The sequence below is a fragment of the Notolabrus celidotus genome, chromosome 5, assembly GCF_009762535.1.
Source record: "Notolabrus celidotus isolate fNotCel1 chromosome 5, fNotCel1.pri, whole genome shotgun sequence".
In the NCBI taxonomy this organism is placed as follows: Eukaryota; Metazoa; Chordata; class Actinopteri; order Labriformes; family Labridae; genus Notolabrus; species Notolabrus celidotus.
In genome coordinates, this window is record NC_048276.1 from 22,217,599 (window position 1) to 22,239,537 (window position 21,939).

Below are 21,939 nucleotides of genomic sequence, written 5' to 3' on the forward strand. Positions count from 1 at the left end.
TTTATCAACCTGTTATTCACAGCTCTGAAAACAAGAGGCCCAGACATCCCCAACATGCTCTGCAGGTGTGAGGGTCTGTCTGCATGTGAGCCAGCAGATAAATGAAAGATGAACGTTTGGCATTCTTGTAGAGTTACTGTTTGTATGTTTTTGCAGACTTTCTGACGTTCTCTTCGTGTTGGCGTGTTCTTCCTCGCCACCCATGGGCCGCGTTTTTTATAATATGCACTGAGAAACCTCAGCACTCTGTATCTTCCTGACGACAGGTTAACAACTAGCTGCTCAATGCCCGCTGATTTACAGTGAAATCATAGCAGGAGTGTAGACCTGTTGTTTTCACTTCTCCTGCTAACGCACATGTAGTCACACTAAGTCCTCTCATAGTGCATAACGTGCATAACAGAGGACATATGACCATGACCACATTTTTCCCGCTCTGCAGCTGTGATTTTAGAATAAAATTCTCTCTCTCCTTCCAGAATTAATGGGTTTGGGTTTTGGTGGGGTCACACTCTTGTCACAATTTCCTCCTGTCTAATTTCCCTCCTTCCACGTCGAGCAGAGGACATAAATCAGCTTCATGAACGGCGTTTATTGTACTTAGGAGCGGTAGTTATTCTCACGCTCTGTAACGCATTGAGGGCTCCCGACCAATAAATGTCAGTGGTCGGGTTTCTTGAGCGTAAGGAACACAGTTCAGTGAAGGTGTGGTGTGTGGAGGTATTTGTCACCTCAGAGGAAAGGTCTCATATTGAAGCTATCACCATTAAAGCCTGTGCAGCAGCAGCAGCAGTCCAGCTTTAACACAGAGGATGAGAGTTGACAGGTAGCGCAAGTCCAACTCTCTGTGTTATGACTATTATAGAAATTTCCCTGCTGTTTTGTTAAACCCATGACATCCAAACTCAAAAGCTTTCCCCCCGTGTAGCTTAAAGAATCTGGTTTAGAACAGTCTGATGGATTCATTCAAGTAAGGTCCAAAGACCTGGTCTTTACTGTTGATGTCCAACACTTAGCGGGCTGTATGGTGTCTCTCTCTTTGGGTTTTAAAGGGCAAGTATTTGAGAATTGTTGCATATCTGTTTTTTCATAAAACAATGTAAAATCCGTTCACTCTTTTGGCTCTAATTTGATTCAGTTTAGGAATCAGACTGACAAGACTCAAAATTGAGGAGAAGATCCTGTCTTTCTTCCTTCCAAAACTCTGCCATGTAGACCTGCTGACAGTTTGACAGCTTGTAACTCACTTACAGAGCTGGCTTCAGTGCTGGCTGTTGAAACAGGTGCATGGGTTCAACAACCAACTGCTGGTAACTGACAAGCTGAGGAGTGGGTCATCAGTCAGCCTGGATTAAGCTTACACCTCTGCAAGTTTAACCTGCAACTGTATTCTTTTTATTTTTGGAGGTTATTTCTTTTACCCACTCCATGAACAACGTTCTTAAAAACATTTAAACCAGCAGAGAGGTTTCTCAATGTTTTACTTTTGAAACTATCATCTATATCCAGAGGAAACCCAATTTCACATTGTCCCCCCCCCCCAAGGACAAAACTCCCCCCTCTTTATCAGCCATGCAGCATTGTAAAGCTATGCTACATTTTGGCCCCCTCAGCCACCACTTACATTTTAAACAAAAGATAATGTATCATCACTCAAACAGTGAGGATGCCACCTGCATTTTGCCGTAGTGTTCACCTTAGTTTTCCCTGTGTACCTTGATAAAAACTGGAACAGCTCGAAGGGATGAAAGGAAGCCCAGATGGATGGATAGCAGTGTTATGAAATAGCTGGGCCTTACATGAAAGCAGGAGAGCAGTACAGGTCCTGTGTTCAAATATGTTTTCAAATCATCACTTACAGCAGAGCAGATGGCCTCTCTCATCTCCGTCTCACTCTATCTTTCCTTTCTGCTAATCTGATGGAGATACATCTGAGTACATTCTCTCTCCCTTCGGTCCTTGTAGAGATTTTCTTCTACCCTCATGATGTCGTTTTAAGACGCCTGGATGTGAGTGGAAACATAGGTTTTAAAAGCAGGCTGTGATCCGTCTCATCGCCTGTGTGATTTCATCTTAACTGATCAAAAAAATCTTTTACGAAGTGCTGCTACTCCTGTGAGCACAAGGTGGATTCTGGTGTGTTACCTCCCTCCTCTCTAACAGTTAACATTGTTGTGGATGTTCTTGTCCGTGTTCAGTAGAAGAATGTCAGAGTAACCCAGGTGACTGTTATCTGGAATTGGAGCGTATTTGGACTCTGAAAGAACAGTGTAATCCTCAAACTATGTGCTGTTTGGCTCCTTGGTTCACATCTCTCTACTCAACCTAACTGGTTGTGAACATACTGCGATTTAATACTGGGGACATATCATCAAAGTTGCACACAAAAACCAACACCTAAATGCAATGCTCATGGTAAAACTGCAAAGACAACATTAGCATTATTACAGTAACATAATAATATTACATCAGTGAGTCTTTGAGTGTTAAAGATAGAAGTCCCCATTCTTTCTCCTGTTTCGCCTGGAGAGTCTGGGATCAATGCAGGAGGAAAATATGCAGCTAACATGTGGTTTGGTTCATCTGAAACATCCACTTGTTGACCTATTTACTCTCAGCGTGGATCAAATGAAAGGAAAAAAACAAAACACTGGACTAATATGTGATGAAAAAAAGAAAATCCCAACATCATTTTGGATTGGATTGTTTTTCTGTGTTCAGATGTGCATTAAAAGTCAAACCTTGTTTATAAGAACCATGTGTGATCATAAATCATGTTTCTGTTAGAACCATATGTGATGCTGACAGATAAGAGAACATATTCTGTTACGACCCTAAATTACACTTTGTATCTTTCCGGCTTTATGCAACACTGGGCTATTGTGAGCTTGCCAGTATTGCAGTTGCACAACTTGCACAAGCTGTATCATCACTGTCACTTATCTGTCTGATTTTATTTATTTGCCCAGCTCTGTATTTACAATGTCTCACAAATCCTGTAATTTGCATACATAAGTTGTCTGGTTTTATGTGGTGTCAAGAGGAAATGGCTTTGGCCTCATCAAAAGAGGTGCTTGATCTTGCTTATGTTTGAGAGTGCATGGCAGCCGACCTAACACAAGCCCACCTGGCTGCTGGGATGTGGCAGAGTAGAACACACACCTGATAATTTACTGTTTCTTTCTGTCTCTGCCAGAGGAAGCATTCTCTGCTCAACACGAGAGTTTGAAGGAGGAGAAAGAGTCCTTAACCAAGCTGCAGAAGGAATGCACCGCCAAGAGGTAAGTGTGTGTGAACCTGTAATTAGCTATCTCTTTATTTCTGCACAGAAAACCACATTTTTCAGAAGCATTCATTCCCATCAGTCAAAACTCACTGAAAGATAAGACTCAAATGTGATGAGACGACGCCCTGCTGCCGGCCTCCCACCTTGCTATTTCAAAACAAGGGGATGTTTCTTCAACCAGTGCTGCGTATTTATGTGTTTTCAATAGAAAGTTTGCACATTGTGCTTAAAATCACAGCAGGGGCAGCGGGTGTCGATCCTGGATATGACTTTGTTTGTGTGAGAGGTGCCTGGCAGGCACAGAGGGTAAACCAGAGGCCCGTGAAGGCCAGCGGGGGCCCAGAGAGCGAGCATACAGGAAATTAACAGACAATTGTACAAATATTCAAATATTGTAATTGTACAATTGTACAAATATTCATGTGAATAATGTCTTTTCATGGAAATGTCTCTTTTTATTTAACTTTATTTCTAAACTTTGAGGGAAACCTTAATCACACATGACTCCATTTTGGTTCAAATTGAGTCAGGATTCTTTGAGTTGTAGTGTTGTAAGCTGTAGTATCTTTAGTTTAAGTAACTCTAGTTCTACTTTTCCACTGTCTCGTACCTACTGTACTGACCTGTCTAAATGACAGTGTTTTTTTCCTTGAAATACATCTGAAAAAGTGGGATGAGTGCCACTTAGATGTAAAGTGCATGTCTCATGACTGATGCCAATTGTGACTTACAGCTACAGCACCAGGGGGATGAAAAATGACACAGTGACCGGAGCAAAGTAGCACAAAAGTAGAAGGTAACCAACAACTGAGGCAGAGTTATGATGCCCATTTTAAGACAATGGTTATTAATGCAGCAGAGTATTTGGACGACAGCAAAAAAATATTATAAGTATAAAGCCTTAAAAGACCGTCTATAAAAAGAGATCCCATAGACTGCAGGTTATTCTGACTCCATATTTGATCTTATTTCATATAGATCAGATATCAGATTTCTATTTCTTTTACTTTTCAAATGGAAAAAAACAAACAAAACAGATTCTGACTCCATATTTGATCTTATTTCATATAGATCAGATATCAGATTTCTATTTCTTTTACTTTTCAAATGGAAAAAAACAAACAAAACAGTGCATTTTAAAGTATATACCATTGTCGCCAGCTTTTATTTGGCTCAGGTGTCTTATAAATAAAGCAGGGGGTAGTTGTGGACCCTTTCTCATGCTTCACACGATCGTGAGTTGGAAGCCGTTCCACCCAAAATTTCCCCCTTAACCTTCAATGAAGTAAATACTAAATATTTGAGTGGTCGATTGAGCAAATGTTTCTAAAAGGACCAAGACTGAAGATGTCAAAAAACATATTTTCTGTAACATTAATCAACCTTCGATTTATCTCATGAACCTTTTGAAGGCTCTGACCTCTGTGGTGGGTACCACAGGACTCAGTGAATCAAGTAAAGATTCCAGGTCTCTCTCTTTTATTATGATGACATGGTCTCTATGAGTGTCAGCACCCTGAACAAGGTCTTCCTTCAACACCTACTTAACTCACTGAATTAACTGTAAATTAACTGCTACCATCCATTCGGCTTCTCTCTCTAATAAAGGGTTATATGTTGGACGGTTCCTCAGTTGAAAGCAGCCGCCAGACATCCAGAGGAGAATCCAGGAAAAAATATATTCATGGCCAGGAAATAATTCCTAATATAATGCCCAGCTAGAAAACAAATTCCCATATTTCTTTGAATTTTTCTATCGATCAAAGACGTGAGGGGGACGTGCTATTTGTTGAGCTTAAGTCAGTGGGTACATAAGCCTGCCTGAGGTCCTTGAAGGCAGATTTAGTTACCTTCAGGCTGAGCCTAGATACCTGTTTCTCCTTCTTTGTTCTAAGCTAAGCAAACTAGTAGCTGGGTGTTGCCTTTAAAACAAACTGGTGCAAGAGTGATGATGAATTTTCTCTTCTGTCTGAAGCAAGAAACTACATGAAGCTATTTTTTGTTAATGTTTAACTATCCCGACAGATTCTGAACATGACTTTTTTTTAAAAACAAGTTTTAGAGGGTTGCATGTTTTAGTTATACATGGATTTACATGATTAAATTTGTACATCCCAGGACTAACCAATCTGATGAGATGAAGCCTGCTGGACAGAAGAGTAATTTTTCAGATCAAAGGAACATTACACGCCAATCTGTTTCTTTTGTCGCTCAAACAAAGCCACTGCTCACTGCCGAAGGGAAATGATAAGAGACTGCTAACCACAGACAAAACCAAGAAGGAAATCCAAGTGAAAGGCGAGGAGCGTAGATGGGAGGAAGCATCACATTCAATAACCATTTTTTCCCAAATCCCTTTTCATCTGCATGAACTGATGGGCTGTTACCCGCAAGTAATGCTGTAAGTGTTATACAGGACACCCAGAGAGAAAATCCATCTCACACACACCATTCATACAAAAGAGGAGATCATCTGTGCGGTCTCACTAGTGCAGTCATAGGAAGAACTGTGCATAAATCCTGGAAGAGTCACATAATATTTATTCGTTTACATACAAAGGCTAACATTTTCTTCAGCTTCAGGAATGTAGGAGATGTTATAGATTTCTACATTCAGCCTTTTCTCCTGCACTCACCTCACTAGTGTTAAAATGCTGCTGGATTAAGAATGAACATCAGACAGAGTGCCTGTTTTACAGCACACATACAAAGTTTCAAATAGTTCAAGAAATCAAACAAGAAGACTTGAATTGTAATTAAAAAAATGGATTTCAGTTATTTCTAGAAAATACTGGAGCTTTCAGAGTTTTTATGCCTCTGTGCTGATGAAAGCCAGGACTGATGACTTTTGGCTTTTAAAGTCATCTCTCCATCAATGTACTCTGTATGTCTGTAGGTCCTGTTCTTCTGGATGTAACAGCTTGAGTATACCCGGAAGCAATGCTTTTTTTTAAATATTGCTGAACTTAGCTAAAAACGTCCTGGATGAACAATGAAATAATTAGATTTTTGGCTGTCAAATGTTACCAGGATCTGTCCCCAAAAACAAACCAAACCGAACCAAATCACACCGCACTGGACCGCACTGTACTTCACTGGACCGCACTGGATCGCACTGGACCACACTGGACCGCATTGCACAGCATTGCACTGCACCGCACCGCACCGCACCACACCACACCGGACTGAACTGCATCAATTTTGCACTGCATCGCACCAAAATAAATCATACCGTACCCAACCGCACCGCACCACACCAAACCAAACCAAAACGCACTGCACTGGACCAAACTGAACCAGACTGAACCAGACTGAACCAGACTGAACCAAACCCAAGTATGATCAGGAGAATGTTATTCAGGTTGACTTTAAAGAAGAAAAAACAGGGCTGTGTATTTATTTCTTCCACAATTAAGTGACTTTTGCCTTGTTCCAGTAAATGATGGCATTTTACACTTCTTAAAGAAAATACATCCTACTCTACAAACTCTGACTCAGTGTTATCAATGGTAAAAATATTCAGAACTCCAGTTTTCCTAGATCAAACTTGGCCAAGCCTTCTACAAATTGGACAAGTGGGATTCACAGACCCTGCAAACCTTACAATGGCTGCCTAGTTATCGATATAAAGCAACCTTTAGTTCGAAGATGACTCACTGATGAGTCACTTCACTCATCATTTTAATGCCTAGACCAAATCAGAATCACCTAATCTTCTCCCTGGACCAACATGACCTCGTTATGTCACATCATTACCCTGCATGAACGAACTGTCCTCTCTTTTTATCCTAGCTCTTTTACATTTTTAACATCTTGAGTTATCCTTATGTGGTAATTATTTTACCGCCTGCGGTATCATCCCTGCTCTTCTTCCAGTGGCTCCTGTGCCTCTCCGTTCCCTGTGTCCTGGAGCCCTTTTCTCTTCTTGTTTGGTCACTAACTATGTCGTCCTCGTGTCTCCTTTTGTCTCCCCAGAGAGCAGTTCCTCAAGTCCAATGCCCAGCTCACCTTCCGCTGTCGTCAGCTGCTGTCTGAGCTCTCCTACATCTACCCCATTGATGTGGTGAGTTGTATCTGCTACACTGCAGCACAACACAACCCTAAAGAATCATCTGGTTTAAAAACAAGGCTTTGATGGTTCAGAAAGCATCTATTTTTTCCCTTCCCAGAGACTGGTGTTAACATATAGTAATTAAAGCATATTTTATACAGGTTGGTACCTGATGTTCTGCTGTGGGTCAGATGCAGGATCTTTTTTACTTGCTGTAGATAGTCTCATTGCTGTTTAGTTAAGACAGCAAAACTGGAAACCTGAAGAGTTGTGTATTCACCAAAACTTTGCCTAAACTCAAACATTCAATCTTCAGGAGATCTTTTGCCTCCTATTACTTTGATTTCTTCGTATGTTTTTGTGATTATAAGTGGTTTTTTTTAAGACAAACTCATATTTGTGCTTCTTGATTTTATGAGGAATGCAGATTCTCATCATATTCTTCAAAAATCTGAAATCTGAAACTTAAAATTGACCAACATAACTTTAGTCTTAACCCTCCTGTTATGCTTGATTCCGAGGACTGAGTCAATTTGACCCGGGGCATGTTTAATTATCCAAAAGTGTCAGAAACCAAAAAACTACAAATGCAAATACATGAAAAGATCCATTTTCATTTAATGTGTTGATAACACTAATTAAGCCAAGAAGAAGAAGTTTCATACTGAAAAAATACCTTTAAACATTTCTTTAAATTTTTTAACTTTAAAGTGGGTCAATTTGACCCACAACATAACAGGAGGGTTAAGATATGTATGACTCAGAGTAAATGCAATGTATATACTGACATCTAAATAGACTAAATTATGTCAAACAACTAATATCTACTAAGACAAGAGTGCCAATTTTCTGAGAATGAAACAGATCTCTAGGTTTTTATTTCAGCCCAAGCATGTTGAGCTGTCACAGCTTGGGGAGGTTAAGGAATAGGTCAACTAATATATCAAAATCTAAATGTGGTTTCACATTGGGATTCAAACAGCCTCAGCTGCAACATCAATATCCACTCCTCTCTAGTTGAAATATTGTGTTTTGATTCAGTCTGGTTTAACGCTGTCAGCTCTCTGATAAAGATACTGCTGTATTATTTATGACAGGTTTCCATTTTTTAACCGTTGTCGAACAAACTAAATGTTTTACATGCTGACAGCACTAGACTGTGACTGACTGATGTAAATGGAATCAGGTATTTGTTTGGCGTTGGTGTCTGCTTCTGCTGTCTCATCACTCTCTTTAATTTTTCATCCACAGGCCAATCAGTCAGATTTTGTCATCTGTGGAGTGAAGCTGCCAAACTCTGAAGACTTCCAAGGTAATTCATGTGCATACATGTGTCTGTTTGAGGATTACAGGATAAGCTGTTGTAAATCATGCTGAACAAATGTTCTGGCCTAACTTTAATCTGTGTTGTTATGTGTAATTGTCTCGTGAAGGAAAGCAATTGAGCATTTTAGTACTTGCAGGCTGATGATCTCATCGATGCAGTATGTATGATATCATCGATCGTAATTTAGCTTCACTGTGCTAAGACATTAGAGTCTGTCACGGGCATACATGTCATGATTTTATAATTACAGGTAGGTAATTTTAGTGCATAAAGGCATAATGACATAATTATATCATCAATAGGGAGTGAATGGTTTAAGTAGCAGGGAGAGGTAGATTCTTTTCATACCTCTGCTTCTTCTATATAATTAAAATCACAATAATAGACGCACATAATGAAATACATTGCCTCATATACTGTGGTTGAGATGATCATTTTCCTGCTGCAAAAGCAGCTGGTTGTCTAACATTGAGTGGCACGCACGCACGTATCATCATAGGTGTGTTGTTAAATATTTCAGTTCTTATTTTTTCATACCTTACCTGAACAGAGAGACGCTGATAATTTGAACAATGTTATTTGTTTGTGTGTGGCTGTAATCCATGATAACAACCCAGTGACAAGGCTCCACACTGATAGAGAGCTGGTGATAAAAAAGAAAAATGAGTCCTCTTACAGTGGACAGTTGGTATCATCAGTTGACAAGACCCAGAGTGGGCTCACATTTTTTGAGCATGCTGCAGGGGCAACAGCAGGGCAGGCTTTAAACTCTGCAATTCCCCTCTCAAAACGATCCTCAAGTGTTCACTGTTCATGTGGTTACTACAGAAAACAAGATCATCTGCAGAAGTCTTCTCCTCTCTTAACAAACTAATGATTCAAATCTCTGAACAGAGTGTTTTTTAGTTCAGAAGTCACTTTTTGTTCAACACTTTTCTTCTTCAGAAGACAGAAAATGCAAAGACAGTGAGCTACACTGCTGCAAGCTTATTTGTAGGCACTCCTCTTCTTTTTAGGTCCAGATTCCTTCAGTGTTCATAAAGATTTTTGAACAGGAGATGAATCTACCAGTAGTGTTCTCCTCTAAATGAAACAGAAAAACAGTCTCTTAAGCTCATTAGTGGGGACTGGGGATCTTTGAGCAGAGCTGATGCTAACTTTAGCTCATTGGCCCTCTGAAGTCCTTCATAAAAAAATAGCACTGATGTGTTACCTTTTGTAAGTAGTTTGCCAGTGGTGCTGGTTTTTCTCAGCAGTTGGCGCAGCAGCCTCATTGACAGGGCTCATCGCCTCCAGCCCTCTGCTCTTTGCTGTGTGTCATCCCCTCCTCTCTACTCCCAACATTCCCTCTCTCTCCTCAGTGGTCTTATCAAATAATTGTAAATATGCCCAAACTGAAAGCTCTTACTTAAAAACTAAAGTAGCTGGCCAGTTTCTTTAATATTTAACCAGTTGTAGAAATCTCTTATAAAGACTTGATGCAGCCTGATGAGTGTCGCCATGGACTAATGAAAAGAACACATTTTAAAAGCTCCATTTTGAGCAGCTACATTAAACACAACTGAATACGTCTGAGTCAGAGAAACTGAAAGAATTTGGACTTGAAGAAACTTTAAGTATGGAAAATGTTTGGACTCTTGGACTTGAAATGTGACAGACTATAAACTGCATTTGTGGTTTCTTGTTGGCCGTTGATGGTCGAGTTTTTCAGTTATCCCACATTCTTAAATGTTCTTGTCCCTAGATAATTGAATCTCAGTCCAACATCCCATTGAGAAACAGCCTCAAAAACCACATGATTTAATATCAGGGACGTAGCGTTGTGCAACAGATTGTTTGAAAAGGTTTTGTCAGCAGGCAGTTCAGGCCACAAAGCACTTGTTATCATGTTGGTGTGGTGGGTTAGAGTCAGGGTCACTCAGTATGCTTCAGGATGAACTGTATTTGCTGCTTGATGACTTCATGACCCCTCAGATGAGTGAGGGGATTGAATGTTAATCTTTGTTGTGGAGTATTTGTCTGACAGTGTGAACACATCGACCACTGTCCAATGTGACATCCACAGCTGGTGAGACCCCGCAGGCCCCTGAAGCCATTATTCAAAAATACCGCTCCCCTTCTCAGCTCCCTGCTGTCCCGCTCCACCTGTTAACATCTTTTAAGACTGCAGTGCAGTGACAGACAGCACATTTGTGTTTGCAGCGATCACTTGTTCCCATAAAGTGGAGGCCTGTGTCTGCTTCTGCCTCCCTGTCGTGCATTGGTGGACACCTAGCAGTGAGTAAATGACTGAGCATGTGCACTGGTGAGGTTAAAAAGGCCTTAACAGAAATCATCCTAATGCACTGACTTCTAACTCCATCATGATGGTCAGGTTACCTCTGGTTTGGAAATGTAGAGAGAGATGTCATGATGCTTCCAGGTAGCCACTAACATTCACCTCTAATGTAAAAAGTGTGACCATAAAATGTCACACATTTCTCTATTTAATTTGGATAAAAAGAGTTTGAGAAGCAAAGGTTTTTAAATACTGGGTCAGTCCATTTGGGAAAAGAGGAGACCTCTGATAATTTGGCTCTGTAAATGATGATCGATATAATATTTATGACTTAAATGAACAGCATCTATAAACAATGTCAGCTCAGTTCAGATAGCAGCCTCTGAGTACATGATGTTTAACTGAAGATGCAGATAAGCCATGATTGAGTGTAAAGCTAATTCATTCTGTGAAGCCTTAACTCAATATAATATAATAATATAAAACAGTACTCCACTGTCATCTGAAGATTTGTTGCCTGAATGATTGCTTTTTTTGCTGCTCTGAAATAGTAGCTGTTGGTGTAGTAGCTATTATTCATCCACTGCATCAGCAAAGACCTGAACCATCTCTCTACACAGCATAACTCAACTTGCTCTGTAGTCTCTCAGTTTGAGGGGGCGAAGAAGCTGATTTTGTTCATGATAAATTCGGCGTAGACGTCCTGGGTCCTAAATACACATAGGTGCTATAAGCACCTACCATAGCAGTGTTTTGAATTTAATTCTTTTACGATGGTAGGGGACCAGGGTGCGTCTTCCACATTTATAAAGCCAATGTGCTGAGCACAATAAAACAAGTTTAACTTCATGATTAAGATGATAAACAACTTGTTTTGACATCTTTCTTTTTTTTATCTTCTTTTTGAGAAAAAAATACACCGTCCAATTCAAGAGCACACAAAGGGTTTAATGTTCCCTAAACTGTAATGTTGAGCAAATACCCTCTCTGTGTGCTGGAGCTCTGGGTGTATTTAAATGAGCCATTATGCATTAATTTGCAGAAAAATAATCCTCTTCCTGTGCAAATGAGCCTTATAGCAAAACATATTATATCCACAAACACCAGCGCTAACAGCCTCATGCAGGAAGAGTAACATTTTTACCATCTGCTGAGAGTTGATGTGTCACAGTATTCATAAGGTATGTCACACTCAAACTCCCCAGTGATCAGGAAACAACTCAACTTCTAGATGACCAATAAGTAAATTTTCTAAAATTAAAGTCTTTAAATATTACTTACAAATAGAGGTGAGTATTGGCAAGAACTTCACGATACGATACACATCACAATACTTGGGTCACCATACGATAGTATCACGATATATCAAGATATCACAATATTGTGATATATTGCAGTATTCTACACAGTTAACTAAGAAAAAAAAAGAGATGGTGTATATGTAAATCACACAATATTACTCAAAATTGGAAGGACAAATTAAGTCAAAACTATTTGATTGAAAACAACTTTTCCACTTTATTGTTTTTGAAATACTGAAGTCGCATTTTAGTTCCAAATCTGCTAAAATATGAATTTTTATTTTTTACAAACAATCGATATTAAGAGTTGAAATATCTATATTTTATCAGAGGTCAAAGTTTCGCGATATATTGCTGTATCGATATTTTCTTAACACCTCTACTTACAAATCAAGGCAATTTTTTTATCCATCTGAGGCTGCCAAAGCTCAAACCTTGCACATATACTCACACTTTGCCAACATGTGTGGAGACGATCTGGGTTGCTATGCAGAAGGATGAGTTTTTTTTGGTTTTCGCTGCATAGCATACAGTGGAGATGCTGACAGCTTATCTCCAAAATAAGACGCAAAACAAGAGCAAACTGCAATGAGCTGCTAAAATTCACCAGCGTGTTTGCACTTGCATGTAATTAGTGGAACATGCTTTGTGAGTTGGACTTTGAGACAGAGCAGATACTAGGAACAGTTAATGCACAATCTTTGGTGCTATCAGCTGCAATCCACTCTGTGTGAATCTTCTGTGCTATCAGATCATCTTACATTTACTGACATACTCATTGAGGTTGTATTGGAGGCATTTCTGGTAATTGTAGTTTAAAAACTCTAGTAGAAACTTAAGAAAGGAAAGCTGGGAAGGGGTGTGTTCCCCTCCTTCACTTTAGCCCATCACCGACCCTGCTCTAGTTTGTGTGAGGTCTGCACCAGAGATCAAGACAGATCAAGTCTAGAACTACCTGTAATGTGTTGCAGTCACTTTAAAAAGGCCCACAGGGGGAGGATGTCCCTCATCATGGAGACCAGGGTCAGGGTCAGTTTGAGTCTTAAGCCCTCTGAGGTCCAAAGTGGACCAGGGTGGCCCTCTGTTAAAGACTCTTCATTGCTTCCCTGTCAGCTCAGTCTGTCAACATATGAACAGTCTCAGTTTGCACCCTAAGGTGTCGCTTATAGTTTCATGTCCTTTACTTGACCCAGTGTTCTGGTTGGTGTGCTTCAGAAGCCTCTGAGATCAGGAAGCTGTTGACTCCAGATGCTTTGGTTGCTATTTGACTGAACACAGACAGCCTGCTCAGCATCATTATCCTTTCTGCGTATTCTAACTTGAAAAACACATCATGAGCCAAACATCCTACCACTCTGTGTTGGCCTAGTCTATCATTTCAAAGCATGGAGATAAAAACCACGGTGATTTTGTGTGTGTGCCTCGAGCAGTGTCCTGCTGCTGCTGCTTGAGAATGTGAAACCACTTAGTGCGTTGTCTTGAACCTATTTCTCAAGATGGTTTGCTGTTTCTCTGCCCGTCAGAAGTCTTCACAGAGCCATCCAGTTTCCCATCCTCAAACTTCTTTGGACTCACGGGGGATACTTTGACGTGATGCATGAACATTTTGTATCACTTTCAAAACACTTCCCCACATGAATGCAGGCGCTCTTCTTCCTGCAAGGACTTGGTTTCAGAGCTGTCTTTGGTTAGATGTTTGTTCGTGTTTGTTTGGATTCACAGGATGTGGACATGTTTATTTAAGCTGAACTTATTTTTCCATGTAATAAACTCTACATTTCAAACAGAACACACACTCTGACCGTGTGCTTTGAAGTTGTTGATGTAATAAAATACTCACTCTTTGTCGTTTGAAATGTTGCTGTTTTGAGTTTAATTTGCATCACATCATGGGCTCTGTGGCTTTGGCTTGTTGATATGGATCACCTTTTAAAGCCCAGGATGGATTAACAAGTCCAACATTTCCTGTCTGCTCTGTAAAACTCTACCTCAAATTGTGATTACTGGAGCCTTCATTTTTATTTTCTGTCCTGCAGCAAAGGATGATGGGAGCGTGGCAGTCGCCCTGGGTTACACATCGCACCTGGTCCTGATGATCTCCTGCTTCCTGCAGGTCCCTCTGAGGTACCCTGTGATCCACAAGGGTTCACGCTCATCCATCAAAGACACCATCACTGACCGACTCACCGAGAAGGAGCGAGAGTAAGTAGATGCAACACTCAATAAAAAATCAGGGATCATCTAATGTTTGACGCACTTACACACCGCTTCTTTAGGCATTATGCACAAGCGTTTCAGAGTTGCTCCTTTTTGTTGCAAACATCTCTTCTGCTGAATCACCTCAGAAATTTTGATGTGTTTTTTGGAAGTATAAGATCAGTCAAAAGTCTTGTAATATTGATGTTAGATTGAATCTCTTTATCAGGCCTGTGAGGATTATAAATCAGTCGAACATCAGACTGAAGACGTGTGCTTAAGTGATGCCACGGCCAGTTTAGTCAAGTTTTCGTTTGACACACACACACACACACACACACACACACACACACACACACACACACACACACACACACACACACACACACACACACACACACACACACACACACACACACACACACACACACACACACACACAAAAATGCATGAGAAATATGTAATAATGACTACCTTTATCCCAACCTAAGGCTGTGTTTTCTTTATTCCTATATTCACAGCATCATATTATTTCTGCTGAATTGGCAGATGTTCATTATGAAAAATATAATCTACGACAAAGAAAAAGCAAATGATAAACTAAGAATTTAACCTCACCTCAGGCTTTTGTCTGGATTGAATCGTACTGTAATTACAGCAAAGGCCAATATATTTAAATTATTATTTGTATTTGTTGTGGTCCTATTACTACGCAACAAGTCAGGTTTTTTAAAACCCTCCTGCATTATGATGATTGCAAGCTTTGGACAAACTTGCTCAGGTATGCTTCTGAACAGATACTGACATTCCAAACATGGTATAATCATCAGTGTTACTAGCAGCTAAGGTGTAGAAGAATGTGAGGGTGTGGTAGAAACCTGTAAACGGCTTGTTTGAGAACATTTCTTGAAAGTGCTTTAAGAGATAACACGGACACAAAATCCTGCACATGATAAAAAAACTTTACGTTTAGTTTATAAAAGTACTGAAAGTATCAAATAATATGACCGTCAGTCATTAAATCCTCATTAAATGTATGTGTTAGTGTGTTAGCAGGGAATATCTTCATTTTTGTACAGACAGTGACACAGAGGTTTTTTTTTTTTACCCTACAATGGAGGATTTAAAGAGTCGGGATATATCGGGTCACATTTTGTCACTTACAGCTTCTCACCCTGCATACTGTAAGAACTTTGCTGATGTATCTGCATCAGTTGAACAACACCACCCTTCATTTAGTGTGATGAATGTTAGATTTTGTTGTCAATTCAAATCTCTGCTTGCAGACTGTCTTGCTGGTTTGCTTAATAAATACATACGGTGCGCATTTCATGTAAAATGTTTGCCATTTTGTAGGAAATTCGTCTGCCTGGCCTCTTTGTCCACGTTTGAGAACATTTGCATAATTGCATTTGTTGGAAAGTTATGACAGAACAGTCTTGTTAGTAGCACAAGAAAAACACTGCCTGCTAAATGTTGGATTTAATATGAACAGACACTGAGAATGAATAAAAGGGGCATTAATCAGCTCTCAGCTGGTGCTTATTTTCAACCGCTACAGCCCATGTTCAAAATACATTTAACTATTGTCAAAATGTAACAATATTAACATAAAGGAACATTAGTGAAACCTCAAATAAATTCAACTCACATCAAGTAACACAGTGTTGCCAAAATAAGAGCAGAAGTTTACAGTAGTTAATAAACAGCCAGCCTTGTTACACAGTTTTTATCTTATAGGCTTTATGTTGAATATCAGTAGACATTACCACATCAAGGCTGTGTGTTAATGGAAAAAGAGCTCCTAAAATCTTAAGAATACAACAAACACTGTCATAAAAATCTGTATAATTGTTGATGGGAGCAGTACGAAAACCCAATTTTCAGGGACCTCAAACTCTGATTTGGTCGTAATGCCAAAATGCAGAGGAAAAACTATTCTTTCAAAAACATCCACATACATGTGTACGACGCCTGTGTGTGTAAAAGGGTGAATGTGACTTATGTAAAACTGCTTTAAGTGTCTGGAAGACTAGAAAAGCAGTATGTTTGTGCTGTCCATTTACCATCTACCATTACATTATTTGGGTGAGTTATAAGAGATCACCCATTTTTTTTTTTCTCATCTACCATGCCATCAAAAATGGACAAGTTTAAATACCTCTTATCATATGCCTCCTTTTATTCTTTAAATAACTTTTGAAATGACTCTGAGGTCGTATAAGCTCAGTGACCCAGCAAGCTTTGAAATGTGAATTAAGACCAACCACAGAGATAAGCTCTATTTCTGGATAATGGCCAGCTTGTCTATCCACCTCTTTGGAGACAGTTATGTCCTCTGCACAACTGAAATACAACACATAAATTTACAGATTAGTTCAGAAATGATTCAGCGTTTCTCTTCAAAGGACTTAAAACATGTTTTATTGATTCGTCCATGCATTGCTGCAGGAATGAGCATGAGTACAAATTACAGTACAAAATAAAGTGCTCTGAAAACCTCCAAATTCTTCAACCTAGTAGTCAGATGTTTTGCACGCTTATTCAATTGAAAATCACCCACATGCAATCATTCCTTTGTCAACTGAACACACTCAGTATTGGTTTCGTGATCTTTTTCATTAATATAATTCTAACACTGAGGACCTGAATATCTGGAGTTGTTTTGCAGATCAATGATCAGTAACAACATAAAATACCTACCAAACAGCAGAAAATGTTCAGAACATAAACTCATTTTTTACAGTTATGCAACCCCTTTCAAAAACATCCAGGTGTCCAGAGAGTCTGAGATGAAGCTCCACTCAGACTGATAATCACAGTGCCCATTCAGTGCCAGCTTATTTATTACACCCTAGAGCTGCAACTGCTTCATGTCTTCACAGGGTCATATAATTTCTGCTGAACCGAGAACATTTTATGATTGTACAAACTTTGTTGACATAGAGAGAAGAAAATGATAAACTAGAAATCTAACCTCACCTGGGGCTTCGTCTGGCACGTTTATGTCGGTCATGAACCGTAAATGGACTGTTATTACAGCAGGTCGCATGTAATGAAATTATTATTTGTATTTGTTATGCCCCCGTTACCATGCAACGAGCCAGGCTTCAGAAAACCCCTGCTGCGTTATGATTATAGCACTCTTTGGACACACATGCTCAGGTATGCTCCTGAAATGCATTTTGACATTCCACACATGCAAGACCACCTTTCAGTAAGAGTGAGAGGGTGAGTGATAAAGAAGATTCTGCCATAATCAGCAGTTTACCTATAGACATGAATGTGGGTGAATGTAATTGCCCCTTTAGTGTTAGTTTCAGAGCTAAAAGTTCGAGTAGGTTCAAAGCAACAGAAACCTGAGTAAAGGATGAAAGTTCAGGCTTGCTTGTACTTGTCAGTTGTTCTCAGTACAGTTCTGCTTGTTCTGTGCATGAACATGCAAATATGGATTTCAACTTCTATTAAAATGTAAAGCAGCACCATTCACATGGTAATCTAATGATATTCTCAGAAAAGATCAAAGTTAGTCTAACTCCATTTAAAAGATAAAGAAATCATCAGCTAATCATGCCTGAATAAACTTCTATATAGCCCTGCAGTATAGTACCCATACAGGCATAGCTGGTTGTTGTAGTTTAATCTCCGGTCTCCAATATAACAGTTTAATCTGAATAATTCATGTCTGATAAAAAGTACCCAGTTAGCCTTTCAACACAACCTTAAGCAAAAGTATTTATTTAAACTTGAATTTGTCATCTCAGTGTGTCATTTTCCTTTTCAGTCTCTGTCTTTGAGTTTACCATCTATGCATTGCATTGCATGGGAGTAATATGACATAGAGAGACAGGCTACGCTGCTTGGCATGAGCAGATACACCTCTTTTCAACACTGAGAACTCACAGCAAAACTTTTATAATTTAGTGCAGATACACTTAGCGTGCAGCTTGACACTGCAGTGGATTCACTCAATGTGGCGGACGTGCATTTTTTTTAAGACCATGATCTGCATCAGAGCGCTGGGTCTATGTATTAAAAATTATGTCAACATGGGCCCTTGTGTGAGCACAGAGAAAATGTGCCGATACAACAATACTACACAATCCAATATCGTCCTATCACACTCCCTTAGTGTGAAATGAAACGTTTTACCCCTGAACAGTCTGCTGTGATTTATATTGGCTGTAAAGAGAGAGCTAGGGGTCATTTGAAGGCTTATTATATCAAATTACTCAAATTGGTAAGAGAAGAGATGCAGGCCACATGTTGACGTATAAATCAGGTCCTTATGACTGAGGCCAAAGACCAGAAGGCCTCACCTTGTTTTGTGCTTGAATGGGAGACATCAACAGTATTCCGATTTGGACACATTTCTTTTATCCCAAAAGGATGATCCAGTTTCACAACTTATCAAGTCAAAAAAATAAAAATAAAAAATGAAAATAAAGTCACTAGAAGATGCTAAAGTTCTCTATCAAACACTGGTGATGATTATTTATTTTATTACAATAAAGATTAGCCAGATACCACTTTGATTAAAATTACAGATTATTATTGTTATTATTTTTGGTCAAAATCAGTGTTTTTCTAACACTATTTAGCAGTGGGATAATATCAGTAGGGGCTGCGAGCTGAGCTGCTGCTCAATATAAGATCTGTATAGACTGTCTATGGAAGTTTTAAAAGGCTGTGAGTTGAGCTGCAGCTAGAATGAGCGAAGCTTGTTTCTCTTATGACTTCAAAACATCCCTTAAGCCCTCAGTCTGACAAAAATTAATTGTGGTGAAAGATGTTCTAGTTTGGCAAGCAAACAAAATACCGACGACTTACTGGAAGTTTTCATGTTAATTTACACCCTGTGTCAGGCTTCTTGTTCATTTTAGTACAGCAGCTTTAAAGATTATTATTGACATTAACATCAAATCTATCAAGAATGTTTTTTCTCGCAGCCTTATTTGCTGGCCGTAGATGTTATTCAGTACAGGTCAAAAACTCCTGCAATAATTGATACTCTTTGTGCAGTACACTCAGTCCAAACCTCTGATCCCTGGTGGAGACACATGGGAATAATGTGTCTTTAAGCACTGACACTTTCAAATCCACATGTGTCATACTCGGAAGACAAACAGCTGGGAGAAAATGTGGGAGAAAAAAGAAGACATTATCAGACACACATTGTTGTAAATGCCTTTCCTCAGTGTGTGATTATGTCATGACAACAGCTGGTGGGCCCACTTGGGGGTCAAGTCACCCATTTTTTACTCCTACAATGCAGATTATTTACACCCCCATCCTGGAACTAATAAATAAAGTTGTAAGCTGTGTGGCTTAAAGACACTAAGATCAAGAATCATCCCTCACTCAAGTGTCCCAAACGAGTGAGGCCAAACTCCCCAGAAAACTTTCACCCCCACCCCCTGCAAATGTTTATGACCCCTGAGGCCCTGGCAGGCTGCAGACACACTGCAAAATGATGTGTGGGTAGACGGAAAGCAACCAGCCAAGCTCTAAAGTGTACAAAAAAGTGGTGATTAAAGTGTCGGAAAGAGGCACCCAGTGGTGATAAGTGAGGTGGCAGGGGATCAGTTTCTCAAAGCGTGGTCCGATTAGCGAGCAGTCTGTCAGTTATAATGGCATGCACATAGAAACCGTATGTTGCTTGTAGTTGCTTTTAGTTGCATATTGCACTGCAGGCCCCTGTTAAATGGTGTTTGCACGGATGGTGCTTAATGGGAAGTGCTTTAAAGTATTGAGTTTCATTTCAGTCGTTTTCTGCCTCGAGAATTCTGGAGAAACAAAAGACTGTATTGGAGAATATTTCCATTCCTTTTCTAAATAATTCATATTCAGAGTTTTTTTTTATATTCATTGCACCAAACAATTGCAGAGCTGCCTTGAAACCCTTACACACTAAATCCAGACATTCAAGACCAAATGAATGTAAAGATTGTGACAGTTGAACACGTGTGTGGTTGTAACAAGCACAACATGTTAAAGCATACTTTACTGAAGACCTGGCTTAAAAATCTAAATTGTAACTATTCAAAACCTCACCACACATTATCAGGATGCTGCGTACCTTTTTTAAAGTATGTTTTTTTTGGGCTTTTTCGCCTTTAATGTATAGGACAGCTCAAGAGAGACAGAAAGTGTGGGGAGCATGGAGTAGGGGAAGAAATGCTGTAAATGGTCGAGGCTGGAATTGAACCTGCAACATCTGCGACGAGGCTTATAGTCTCTATACATGTGGTACACGCTTAGACTGCTAGGCGAATGGCGCCCCTGCTGTGAACATTTTTAAAAGGTGTATTTCAATCAATCAATCAACCTTAATTTATACTCGAGAGATCATTGAGGGGCAACCCTCATTTACAATGGTATCGAAAAAAACACAAACACAAACACACAACAATGCAGCAAGAGTATCAAAGTCATCAAATAGGATTTTTTTTTAATTTGGATATAAAAACAATAAAAAAGGTCAAATAAAATAATACAAATAAAAGAAGGTGTTGGGGATTGACTATAAAAGCACTATAATAGGAAGGGCCGATGGTTAAAATAATACAATAAACATACACAGGTTAACCTAGATAAAACAGTTGCAGAGCGGGGTTGGAAGGTTTAAAATTAGGATTCTGAATTGTCCAAAAGTTAAAAGTGCATTTAATTCAAGACACTGCTGCAACTTGTTCCAGTAGTCAGGAGCAGAGAAACAAAAAGCAGTTTTTCCCAGTTCTGACCGAACTTGAGGAACATGCAAAAGTAGTTGGTTGGAGGTGCGAGTCTGATATAAACAGTCTGGGTAATGAAGAATTTCAGTAAGGGAGGTTTGTAGTTTTCCTAAAACAGCTTTATAGATAAAAAGATTTACTGATCTTCTATCCACTTATTTAAAGCTCCTGTAAAGAACTCTCTGTTTGTGTTGAATGTGGTGCTTTGTAGGTCATACAGAGGCATCACTGTTAATTTCATATCCTGCTAAAAACTCCTCCCAGGGGCTTTAACACCTAGCTATTATTTTATGGAATATGACCTCCAGCTTCTACTAAGAAGTATAAAAGTGGAGTAAAGACGATGAAAATGTTTAAATGAAAAATGTGTTGGAACACTGATCTTAAACCCCTCATGGTTGTTTTTCTTAAAGGTACGGCCCAGTCTGCTCACTGAAGTATTAAAACATGTGTCTTCAGCGCGGTGTGAAGAATTTGAATGTATTTCATCTTTTTGGCTAATGCCGTTTTATTCCTCCACACATCAGGGTAGACTAATGTCTGCTTTATATCATATAATCTGATTTTTTGCCAGTCAGGGCATGTGTTGGTCTGAACTGTGTTGCCCTGCAGCACTTTGGACAGGGTTTGAAATTGGCCATAGAAGAAAGGTGAGGAATATGAATGGTGTGTTTGGCACTTATTTGTATTATTTAGCATTTTATGGGATTACAGAATCACCCTCCTCCCTGTAGGAGGAGATGGTCTCTAAAGCAGACTCCAACGA

The 21,939-nt window shown here is 39.5% G+C and overlaps 1 protein-coding gene across 1 annotated transcript in view; it reads left to right on the plus strand.

Moving 5' to 3' along the window:
• Positions 1–21,939, plus strand: part of uvrag (UV radiation resistance associated gene) — a 137,029-nt gene that overhangs the window by 36,917 nt on the left and 78,173 nt on the right. The window contains exons 9-12 of the mRNA XM_034683455.1: positions 3,197–3,281; positions 7,262–7,349; positions 8,589–8,649; positions 14,280–14,445. Of these exons, the coding sequence (XP_034539346.1) occupies positions 3,197–3,281; positions 7,262–7,349; positions 8,589–8,649; positions 14,280–14,445 (400 nt within the window). The remainder of the gene's footprint in view (positions 1–3,196; positions 3,282–7,261; positions 7,350–8,588; positions 8,650–14,279; positions 14,446–21,939) is intronic.